Genomic DNA, 12,690 nt, shown 5'->3' on the forward strand with positions numbered 1-12,690 from the left:
CGGTGTTTGATTTTCTATGAAAAATATGATAATTATATAAATTTTTCATGTAGCACCACAAAGATGTATGCTGACAAATCAGTTACCACCTACAAATGTAACGGCTGTGATTTTGAGACCAAATGCCAGTACGCGGCTGACTGCCATACAAGTTGCAATAATTTGGAATGTGAATATTGTTCGTTTGAGACGTCCAAACTTTCTACACTGATACAGCATACTTCAGAAGTGCATAAATTCGACATTGAAGATGATGGTAACTATTTTTATCCCTAGTCCCTCCCTCCCAATTATTTTCTTAATCATAATACTTACATTAATAAGTTTTTGGATAACTGAACTGACAATAATTGTGAATTTAATGATGTTATCATTCGTGAATAATGATTTAAAAGCTGTTCATCACTAAATATGATTCCAAACACAAAAGAGAGTTTTTTTCCAGTGGAAATTGGAAATCACTTCACAAATAGTCCAGACGACATCTGTTAAAAAACAGACCATAATGGACATTTTCCACAGGAGTTCATTTTTTGCTGGAATCATTTCAGGATATACAGGGTGAGGCAGATAAAGGGCCTATTAGAAATATCTCGAGAACTAAAGGTAAGAAAATCATGAAAATTGTTATACAGGGGTTTTGAGGTGTGAACTATTTAATGAAAATATTTTGGTCTCTTTGCTCCTTCCGGTTATACCGGAAGTTGATTGTAACTTCGTTTTTTTTTTAATGGGACATCCTGTATATTTTTACATTTTTGGATTCTCCTCGATTTCTTCTTTCTATAAATATAAGGTTTTGTAATATTATACAGGGTAGGTGAAAAGATAATTACGTTTTCTTATTAATTTCGTAGCAACATTCACACCCTGTAGGCTTGTATTAGTCTGACATAATAAACTCAATTTATGTTCAAATGATTTTTAATATAGTCTTCTATTGTTAACAATTATTAGTATAGCTAAATTTTTCGTTTTAGTATACAGGGTTGGTCGAAACACGGAATGAGTATTTTCTGAGTTTTCTTAAATGGAACACCCTGTATTTTAGTATTGTAATGAAATGTTGTTTTATGGTACATTTTAATTACTTAAGCACTCCCTATACCTAACTGGTTTAATTTGTGAGTTATTGGTGATTCAAGCAAAACATTAATTGCAACACAAAATATGTGAAATTGTATTAGGTTGGCCGTGAAAATATTCAATCACAAATAATTTTTTGGAAATAAATACATATTAATCTAGACTGATACTTAAAATTGCCAATAATGGTTGAACTGTCAAAATACCATCGAAGTTAGGATTGTTGGTGCGATTAACAATTAAGCACAAATTAAAGTAGTTAGGTATAGGGAATGCTTAAAAAATAAAAAATTACCATGAAATATAGGGTACAATACTAAAATATAGGGTGTTCCATGTAAGAAAACTCAGAAAATACTCATTCCGAGTTTAGACCCACCCTGTATACTAAAATTAAAAATTTAGCTATACTAATAATTGCTAACAATAGTAGACTATACTGAAAATCATTTGAAAATAAATAGAGTTTATTATGTCAAACTACTACAATCCTACAGGGTGTGAATATTGCTACGAAATTAATAAGAAAACGTCGTTGTCTTTTAACCTACCCTGTATAATGTTACAAAACATTATATTTTTAAAAAGAAGAAATCGAGGAGAATCCAAAAATGTCAAAATATACAGGGTGTCCCATTTAAAAAACGAAGTTATAAGCAACTTCCGGTATAACCGGAAGTACCAAGTAGATGAAAATATTTTCATTAAATAGATCAGTTTTCAAAACCCCATTATTCCAATTTTCATAATTCAGTTACCTTTAGTTTGAAATCTTGAACCTTTCTTTATACAGTGGACTCTCTCTATGACGAACACGGATATTACGAGGTTTCACTGATAACAAGGTACATTAGGTGTCCCATGAAATTCCTATTGAACTGTAACCCTCTATAACGAGTCATATTTGGTTATAACGAGGAAAAACTAAATCGAAGAATATGTTTTTTACCTGTTTTTGGGGCTGTAATGGCTATAAATCAAAATTTTTCGATAGCATTTTTCAGATTTTAATAAATAAAAAAATTATGTACAATATTTGCGACTGGCGCATATCGTTTTTGTTAATACAAGTGTAAACCTATGTGAACACACATCTTGAAGTGATTCCAGCCAAAAAGACACCTATGGAAAATGTCCAATTCAAATCAGGTCCCGCTAAACTAAAATATATTCACTTTAGTTTTATGGTAGAGAAAACAATTGGGACAGACTTTAGGCGAGCAGTTTTATAACTAATTAATTGTATGCTTTTAGATATTCCAGAATTGACTCCATTTGCAATATAGGCCTGTGGCAATAATGGGTGTGTGTTTGCTGTGAAGATTTCAAAAAGATTATAGGTTAAGTTAGGTTAGAAAAGTTAAAGTCATTGTGATTTTCATAAGAATGATATTTTTGTTTTGTTTTTTAGTTTTATTAAGTGCTGAACGCTTATAATGTTGTTTTATTTTTGTTTAATATGTTTTGCAGCATTCTTTGACTTGAATACCCCACTTTCCTTTCATTAGTTGTCTTCAAGGATTAATTTGTCTGCATAGCTTTGTTTAAATTGATTATATTAGATAAAATAGAACAGTCAAAAAACTATTTTCAAATCATTGGAAAGTAGTGTCCAATACAGCATTATTTGGCTGATAAGTTCTTCAATCCATTTGTTGTTCATTAGCTGTCCAAAACAATATGAAGAATTATGGATGCAAAATGTTAGTAGAAAATAATATAATTTGATTCCAATAAACCACACAGAGAATGTGTAGAAACAGACTGTATCACAGATTTTATTATTTTTTGGTTTTATTTTGAATAAAATTTTATTTTATATTTGTGTTTTTTATTCATGTGTATTAATGATCATTTTATTTGTAGAAAAATGAGGCTATCAGAGTAATCAGGTCGTATTACCCGTAATATAACCCTTTCCAAAACAACGAAAAACTGTCATGTAAGGATCACGCTCCTGCGAAGTACACAAAATAACCCATGGAACGTATTAGGTATTTTGTTTACTGCGTGAAGGAGTATGATCGCTATATGACGGTTTTTTGTTGTGTTGGAACAAACCTTTAGTTGCATGCCAAAAAATGTGCAATAACTACGTTTTAAAACCCACCAAATTGCATCTGCATATCGCAATCAATAGCAAAAAATAAATCGTCAGTTTGTAACAAAAATTTCAACACCCCTATCTCAGAAACGAAGCATTTGCGGACATACATTTTTAAAAAAAGTCTCAATATTTTTTCATGCAGAATTACCCCTTAAGAGGAAACAGTAGCGATCAACAGGTAGCAAAAACTCGTTCCAAGATTGCGGCTGTAATTTTGAATATTTTTTCGTGATATTTGGCACACGTATTCGTAATATACTTAATAAAGAATGGCGGTACAGAGCCCAATTTGAAAAATATATTAATATGTGGAATTACTCTGTAATTAAATAAAATATTTAAAAACTAGCCTGTACCGCCATTAAAAAGAACAAAAAAATACACTTTCTTCAAATAAACTTTTTTATCCGATGAATAGATTTTGTGTCATTTTGGAACTACTAAAATTTTTTTATCTCATTAGTAGTTCCAAAAAGACACAAAATCTAAGCATCGGATAAAAAAGTTTATTTGAAGAAAGTGTATTTTTTTGTTCTTCTTAATGGCGGTACAGGCTCGTTTTTTTAATATTGTATTTAATTACAGAGTAATTTCCACATATTAATATATTTTTCAAATTGAGCTCTATACCGCCATTCTTTATTATATTACGAATACGTGTGCCAAATATCTCGAAAAAATGTTGAAAATTACAGCCGCAATTTTGGAACGCGTTTTCGCTACCTGTTGATCGCTACTGTTTCCTCTTAAAGTTTGCCATACTTGTTTAAAACTGTTTAAAAAGTATTGATGAAAAACATGGCTAGTTGTTAAAATACCTAACTTTTTTATGGTACAACATAAGGGAATGAATAAAAAAACAGAATGTTAAGAAAACATAGCTCAAGCTCTAGTTGAGATTTGATTTCAGTATTTTACAAATGCTAGAATATTCCACAGGGTGATGCGAACTTTGAGAAAAAACAGTTTGATTCATACACCAGGTATACAATGGAAATTTACCTGTTTAGCAACAATATTATTACAGCGATATTGTTAAAGAATAAGGCTATAATATATTTTAAAAAAATCAGTTAAATTGGACAACAAGTTTAGGAAATTCGAGACATCAAAAATAACCCATTTTTAGGTTAAGCGGTTAATTTTGCCCCAGAGTGTAGATTGATGTCATCAAATTAGTGAGTAAAGTTCAACATATTTTGTAAGGCTAAAGCCGAGTCCTCATTGAGTCAACATCGTCGATCGACACTCTCGACTGAGTGTGTACGCAGCAATCGACAAAAGATGTTGTTCGACCTGTCGACTGGTTTTCCATGCTCTGTCGGTAAAATCAAAGGGTAGTCGAGTCGAATCCGAAGTGTGGACATGCTAGCTAGCATTCGACATTGGTAAAAATAATTCAGTGTGCGCGCGTCGTAGTCTCACCCTCATCCAAAGTCTCGTGTTTTGTACTTGTCGGCAAAATGGAATGGGAAAAAGAAAAAGTGATGGCATTTATTGAAGCGTACAAATTAAAAACAAATCCATGAGGAGCAAATATAAAGACCGAAACAAAATGCAAAAAAATTCTGAAACCACCGTTACATCTTTATTCAAGGTCCAATATATCAATATCATCCTTTTTCAAATCTTCTATCAGATTACTACCGCTATACCGATTTCGACTTTGAAGACTTGGGCGATCCCAAAATCTTCTTTTATGCGATGATTTACGTTTTTTAGTTGAGATAATAACAAATGAGGCACAAATAACAAATAATGGCGTTATCTTCGTCACACATTTTCGTTTTGGCTCTCGACAAATATTCTGCCTACCTGGTGTGGACATGTGAAGCTTTTTCGATTTGTCGGTTGACAGTGGCAATACACAGAGCCGATCGTCAATGTGGATGCGGCTTAATAGAGTACATCAGGCTCTGATCTATTCTGATTGTGTAAATACCACAGCAATTGGGCTATTTGGATTTTGATTCAAATTATACACAAGATTAATTCCTATGATATTCCCATAACAGTTTTGTGTATCCAGCTTATTACAAGAATCCCTGCCTTTAAACACTAATTAAAAAACACTATTATAACAGTCATATTTTATTTAAAAAGTGTAATAGATCATTAAAACAAACTAATTACCTACTATATTTATATAAATAGTCTGCCTAAACAAAGAGATATAACAGAACGGGGTAAATTTAAAAGATCAATAGAACCAAAAGTTTTGTCTTGATGAATCTTAGTCTAGCCATACACCTATAATAACTAGACTATGCATTGCACAATTAAAGCCTACAGCCAGACGAACGACAATTACAGCGCTGTAAATGAAGCTCGAAAAATGGGTCCCACCCTATGTTGCTGCAGTGATATTTACAGCTCAGTTTGGCCATCGACTACACTCACAGTGGGACCCATTGTTTGAGCTTCATTTGCAGCACTGTAATTGTCGCTCATCTGGCCCTAGAGTAAAACTGTTTTCCGAGTGTGACAGAAAAATATTGTAAGTAGGGTATGTATCTCTAATCGACGGGGTTTTTGGACCAGGTGACTTTCCCATTGCAGCTGATTACAAAAAGATGCATACCCTGCTTACCACGTTTTTCTCAGTTGCACTAGGTGAACAGCTTAAGATTGTCATGCAGTCTAGGTATTATATCTATGAGTCTAGTAGACTAATGATTTTTGACATGTAAATCCTAATCTGTAAACTGCGTAACTCCATAATTTCCTGAAAATGAGTTATTACTGACATCTGTTTGACTCACTACTTATCATTTAAAAAAGGATGCAGGTGCATATTTTTACCAGATGAGTAAATAGCGACCTCTTTGTGTACATTGTATCTCCCTTGCCGCCAAATTTATTACGAAAAATATATAACTCCCTAGTTTGTCATTCCACATGACTGACATATCACTGTTCAGAAAGTGATATTTTCAAGAAAAAGTTGGTGGTAAGAAATATTAAATACTTATTAAACAATATACAAATTTTAGCAATGTGTGTATCTATAAAATATTCCGTTTTACCATCAAATCTTTTGAATTGGGAGATACGTAGTTTTCGCATTAGTCATATTTAGAGAGATACTTTTTTGTGCCTCCTAATTTGGATAAATAGAGTTACGCAGTTTACAGATTAGGTCGACGATGTGTTTTCCGTTTTAAAATACTGCAAGTTAATAGCTAAATATGAAAGAATTAATCCAAGACTGATACATATCATTTGTACCATAACTGATACATCTGCAAGTATATAGCTAAATATGAATGAATTAATCCAAAACTGATACATTGTCATATCATTTATAAATTGTACCAGATACGAATACAAATATTGTTGATATACTCACATCATAGAATTACTTACTTATCATAAATACATTAAAACAAACAATGAAATTGCAAGTATAGTCAATGGTTAGGATGAGCACTAGAAACTCAAATTCACAGTTTATGATGCTTTAATTTTATCTTCAGGTGTAGTCACTGCCTCTTTGTCTTTATCTTCAACTGGCTTTTTCTTCATCCAAGCACACTCGCAGCTAAAGGTACAATTTTCTTTTTCTCCGTCCTTTTTGATGGAAGATTTCTCCCATGGGTTCCAGAATTTTAGTAGTATTGGTTGGATGAATCGGTGAAAAATAAATAGAAGTAGTGGAATGATGAAACAAGGCAAGCACCCAGCCATTTTAGAATCTTCTATGAAACTATTGATGCGATGTGAAAATAATTGATTGGAAATAGGCACAAATTTACGTGTCCTTAATTCTTGTGTTTACAAAATTTGACAATTCATGTCATGTGCATGTGGTCTTATTAGTGACAGTGACATTTTCGATTTACAGTGTTGTCATGTCAATCCTCCCAACGTAAATTGTGGCATACAGTTGATCCATCGGATCTTTGCACATGGTGCCTTTCATTCACAGTCATTTGTTTCGAGCTCCTGTCATATTTTGTATAATCCGTGTATATTGATATTATCAAATACTATTGACTGTCAATAGTATTTGATATTATACACAGATTATACAACATATCGACACCCCCATCGAACAAGGTTGTAACTCAAGTTACATCTTTTTTCAGATTTCAACAAAGGCGAATTCAGCAAAAAATTGCGCACACGTCAATATAAACGACATAGTTTAATTCTCAATAGTTTGGCTAATAATAAGTTGTATTTTAAGTTACGTATGCCATTTTACACCATTTTAGCTTGAAGAAGCCAATAACACTGGATACTCCCTATGTAAAATATTTACTTTCTTTATGATTAACAAGATTTTTAAATGAGTTACAACTTTGTTGCACGTATGTTTAATTTATAACGTATTCAAACATATATGGTGCATCTCATAAGTCAAATTATCGAAATAAAAGTAAAAACGGATTTGCGGAGTTTTTTTTCCTTTTTGGTATATACGGTGGAAAAAATAAGTATCGAATAGTGTTTGCTACGTACTTCTATGTAGTGAAAAAGTTTAATATTAACATTACACATGTATTTTTAGAAACAGCACATTCACAAAACGAGGGTGATTCAATGCATGCCCTTACAGAAAAACAGAAAAAATATTGAGTCGTATATGCTCCACACCAATGGATAACCATGATACGATATGCCAAAACATCAGGCAAGCCTAAATCCGTAAATGAAATAAATCAGAAGCAAATTCTAAATTTTAACCCATATAAGGGCACACATGTTAATTTTGAAGTAGATATTAATAGTAAAAGAGTAAAGTAATAAAGTAAAATGGTTTAAAATTAAATATTTACAGATACGCAATAAAAGTGAGAAAAATTTGAGATATTTTATACCATGATTTTTTAATATTGATAGAAGTTGTGTTGAATATTATTGTTATTGTAAAATTTATAATTTCCAATTAAAATTGTGTAAACTGTGAGTTGATATTTTGTTTAAATATACCATAAAAACTAATTTTCTCCTAGCTATATTCCAAATAACTCAAAACATACAACCTTTTAATAGTTAAACGGGAAAAATAATTAACACGGAGAGTGTAAAATGGTTGTTAGGCGAGTTACAACCTTTTTCTACGAATACTAATGTTTAATCTCAAGGTTGTATCTCAATCAAACTGAAGATTCTCAATAGCTAATAAAATTACAAAGCATACATCTCACAGTAATCCCCTATTATGTTTATAAATATCGTATCACGTTAGTGTAAAAGGGTCTAATCATTTTACTACAAATTTTTAAAAATTCTTATTTTCGTTTTTTGCCTCTCCTGTAAAATCGCTAAAAATGAGTTACAACCTTGTTCGATGGGGGTGTCGATATGATTATGCTTTTTCTCATGAGGATCTTTCAGTGAGTCACAGTTTTTCGATTTCTTTCTAACGCATTAAATTGCATGTGACAGAAAAAACGCGTCGGTGATTACATTTCGTCGGTGACATTTATGACATTTATTCTAGTTGTCAATAAATGGCGCTATAATAAAAAAAATACGAATTATATAATATATCTACGAATATAATCTGTTCAATTTATAAGACTATACAAATCAAAGAAAATACCATTTTATAAATGCAATAAACACAATTGATTTGATTTTATGCCAAATTGCAAATAAAATGTGACAACTGTCATGCAGATTTAACTAAAATGTCATGTCACTAAAATGTATATTATCACGGACTTACCTTTTTTTCTATCATTTGTGACGCACTGAAAAATGCTTATGAAAAGAAACATATACAACTTTTTCCATTTTGAACGACTAATCTACTGGTCAGAAGTAAAAAATAGTAGACTGACGTTTTTTGCAATTTCTATCACATATATCGTAGATGCTGTCATTTTGATGCTAGTATGGCAATTAAGGAACCAGTGTTATTTATAGATCCAAAGTCACATATGTGTGCATTTTCAAACACCTTCCTCAATTATTGTCGGAATATAATACGATTTTTCGAATGCCATCTTGATTTACATTTTTAAAAAACATCCATAAACAGCTGCTTACAACTTGATCCGGTCCCTTTTTCGATAATTTGCTTCCAGCTTTAGCTAAATTTGAACTCCGCCATTGCCTGGTCCCAAGTCCAGGATGAGAAAGGAGAAGGGTTGTGCGTTGGGCAAACAACCCAACCACATAAAAAACATTTTGTTATAGAATCATCAAGATGCCTCCGAACTGGACTAAATAAAACTATAACGACAAATGCTATGGAAATGGATAATGGATACGAAAATATGGTTTAGCTAAATTTGTTTTATGTATTTCATTAATAATACTTTAATTTATTTATATCAATAGTAAACCATCCTAGCCTAAATCCGGCCTGATATTCTACTACGATTTGTTCTGTGAAGTAGGTAACTCAATTCCGGTTTAGGATCCACGTAAACATCTTATTATAACTCACACAGAGTAAGGACACAGCATAGGAGAATCAGAAGGCTCACTCCTAGAAAAATACATTGTTTTCTATGTTCCAATTTGGACAAGTTCGCGCATCTTCGGAAAAATGGAACAAATTTTTGGAGAAGTGAGCCAACTGATTCTCCTATACTGTGGTAAGGATAAATATGCCTCTATAGATCTTGTAACTAAAATTTGTCTCTCTTCTTGTGGATTGGGCATATAATTGCTTTTTTTCAGTTCCTGGAATTTCTTCTGTGTTCCACACATCTGTTGTTAGTTTGTGGAACCTATCTATCAGTGAGTGTCCTCCAATTTTGAGAATTGTAGCGGGTAGATTGTCAATCCCTAGGGATTTATTATTCTTCAAAGGCTTTGATGTCATCCAATATTTCGTGTCTTGTGGGTGGGTATGTTAATTCATTATTCTAATTCTGATCGTGTTATCTCAAAATCACGCATGATCTGTTTGTTTGTACTTGGTCTATTATCAGACTCTCGAAGTAGTTTTCCATATCCTACTTTTGTTGCTTCGTCGCCACTAATAATTTTTTGTGCTTAACTATTTATAAAAAGATTAGTGCGTTGTGTATATCCCTCCCCTGAGTTGTTTCAGGAATTTATATTCTCCTCTATAGTGTCACCCTGATTGAAATCTTCCTCAATCCATATTACATAGGTCGTTTTCGCATCTCCTCTTCTTTATTCCGTGTGCTTCTTTGGATTTACTGCACCTGTTTATTAATTTCTTTTGGCTATTACTTGTTTTGTTTACATTCTTCATCAAACCAAAGCTCTTTTCTTTGATGTTTTTCTTTCACTCTTCTCACTACTCTTTTAGCCGTTTCCATTGTTATTCAATCTCATTCTATTTTTCTTGTATTGTTTCTTATTACTACTACATCTATGGTTTAAGTAATTTAATTAAATTATAAATTTTAGGTTTAGATCTTTATGATAGGTAGGTGAAAGTTGTTAAAGAGATAGCCCATGAAAATAACAAGATTTAAAATCGAGGATTTCCATAAATTTTAAGATACCAATAGTTGTCTTGGCAACGTTGCTAAAACAGAATTTTTATGACAGCTTCAGACCTTCAGTCAGATTGACACTTGACACTGACAGTATAATAATATAAAAATAAACAGTAGATTTCTATTTGTATTTCTAATTGATTTAATAATAAATTCATTGAGAATATAGAATATATTTAACGATAAGTAATTAAAACACTTCAAGATGTCGTATATGTTAGCTCATTTACACAACGGCTGGCAAGTGGACCAAGCCATACTCTCAGAGGAAGACAGAGTGGTAGTGATCAGATTCGGGCACGATTGGGACCCTTCTTGCATGAAAATGGATGAAGTGTTGTACAGTATCGCAGAAAAAGTGAAAAACTTTGCAGTGATTTACTTGGTAGACATCACAGAAGTGCCGGACTTTAATAAAATGTACGAATTGTATGATCCATGTACAGTGATGTTCTTCTTTAGAAACAAGCACATTATGATAGATTTGGGAACTGGTAACAATAATAAGATTAATTGGCCGCTTGAGGATAAACAGGAGATGATAGATATAGTGGAGACAGTGTATAGGGGGGCTAGGAAAGGCAGGGGTTTGGTAGTGTCACCCAAAGATTATTCGACTAAATATAGATATTAATTTACTTTTGTATAAGCTAGGTATATGGTGTATTCGTATTCCACAAATATACGACTCTTTTGGGTTATCGCGACAACGAATATTTTAGTGTGCAACATAAGAAGTACGAAAGTATTTTGATCTAATAATTACTACAATAAAGAACAATATAATTTGCAATTTACTTTCGTTCTTCATATTTTGCACAGTAAAATATTCGTTGTCAGGATAATCCAAGAGGATCTTATATTCGTGGAATGGGGTATACCTTCTATTTATGTTATGTGATCTTAATAAATGTTTTTTTATGAAATACTTGTTTTATTTCCAGTTTTAAGCTGAAATCTATGGATGGTACATTGGGGAAGGGCCCACTTGTGAGCCCTTCAGACTCTGAGACCTCCTATGGCGGGTCCATTGTATCACCCCTATCTTTTTTTTATTGGCTTTAGGATTAGACCATGCGGTTAGAAACAAAGTAAATAGTACATACATAAACATAATATATCTTATCTAAACTATCTAATTAGTAATCTAAGTTAATGTTATCTAAGTCTGACTGACCTTTTTGTTAAGAATAGATAATAATAAACATTTTATTTTCAAAGTCAAAATACGGACCAAGTCCATAAGAACCTGGTCTTGTGAAAACTTCTGAATCATGTTGTTAAATTATGCCAGTTTATCCCCAAGCACTACAAAGCCACCAAAATAATTCTATACGGAATGAAATTCTCTAGAACCTCCCAAAGTTCTCCAGACTGTTCAGAAATTCGTTAGAACCTCTTTCAATCATGAATAAGTTTACTTTGAAGGTCTATGGAACAACCTGATGTTTCTTTTGGTTCCTCTAAAGTCTTCCAGAGGTTCATCAATGGTTACAGGATAGCACAAAATACAGTACTATCGAAAAAGCGAGACGTGGCGCGTGACCTTGTTGTATTGTGCATTTATCGCTGTGTATTTTCGGGCAAGGTCAGCCGCCAGGACTCGTTTGTCAGATAGTACACTGACCTAAAGCCTTTAAGACTCCCCATGCTTATCTAAAATCGGCCAGGCACTGCTAAAACTTTCCAAACTGCTCTTAAATTCTGCCTAGTCACCTCAAGTTACGTAAGTTTACACTGAAGCACTACAAAATCATTATATGCTGCTTGAAAATTCTCTGCCTCTCCGAAACACATCAGAGCCTCCTTAAACTGCGTCAGTTTACCTCAAAGCCTACAGACTAACCAAAATCATCCCATCTTATTCTGGATATCTCAAGAACCCACTTGAAACACTTCAAATTGTTCCAAACTCTTCCAGTTTTCTGAAAAGTTACAAGCATGCCCCAAAACATTCCAGACTGCTTTAAAGCTTTCCAGCTTAAACCATGCTGGTTGTAAAATTCCCAGATATTCTGCAAGTATTTCCACTATCCTGAAATCATATAACTACGATTTCCTAAA

At 32.7% G+C, this 12,690-nt stretch overlaps 2 protein-coding genes across 3 annotated transcripts in view; both read left to right on the forward strand.

Annotated features, from left to right (window-relative positions):
- LOC114339447 (uncharacterized) overlaps window positions 1–2,907 on the forward strand; it is a 38,799-nt gene extending 35,892 nt beyond the window's left edge. For both annotated transcript variants that reach the window (XM_050654720.1, XM_050654719.1), the window contains 2 exons: window positions 54–256; window positions 2,341–2,907. In XM_050654720.1, the coding sequence (XP_050510677.1) occupies window positions 54–256; window positions 2,341–2,372 (235 nt within the window). In that variant the 3' untranslated portion in view covers window positions 2,373–2,907. The remainder of the gene's footprint in view (window positions 1–53; window positions 257–2,340) is intronic.
- Window positions 2,908–10,700: 7,793 nt separating this feature from the next.
- On the forward strand, window positions 10,701–11,552 carry LOC114339446 (thioredoxin-like protein 4A). The gene has a single exon (XM_028290106.2). The coding sequence runs from the start codon at window positions 10,832–10,834 to the stop codon at window positions 11,258–11,260; it is 429 nt and encodes a 142-aa protein (XP_028145907.1). The 5' UTR covers window positions 10,701–10,831; the 3' UTR covers window positions 11,261–11,552.
- The last annotated feature ends 1,138 nt before the right edge of the window (window positions 11,553–12,690 follow it).

The sequence above is a fragment of the Diabrotica virgifera genome, chromosome 6 (assembly GCF_917563875.1).
Source record: "Diabrotica virgifera virgifera chromosome 6, PGI_DIABVI_V3a".
NCBI classification, from domain to species: domain Eukaryota; kingdom Metazoa; phylum Arthropoda; class Insecta; order Coleoptera; family Chrysomelidae; genus Diabrotica; species Diabrotica virgifera.

Bases quoted from the DNA above. Each gene is read 5' to 3' on its own strand.
- LOC114339446 (XM_028290106.2), top strand. From the start codon at position 10,832: ATGTCGTATATGTTAGCTCATTTACACAACGGCTGGCAAGTGGACCAA.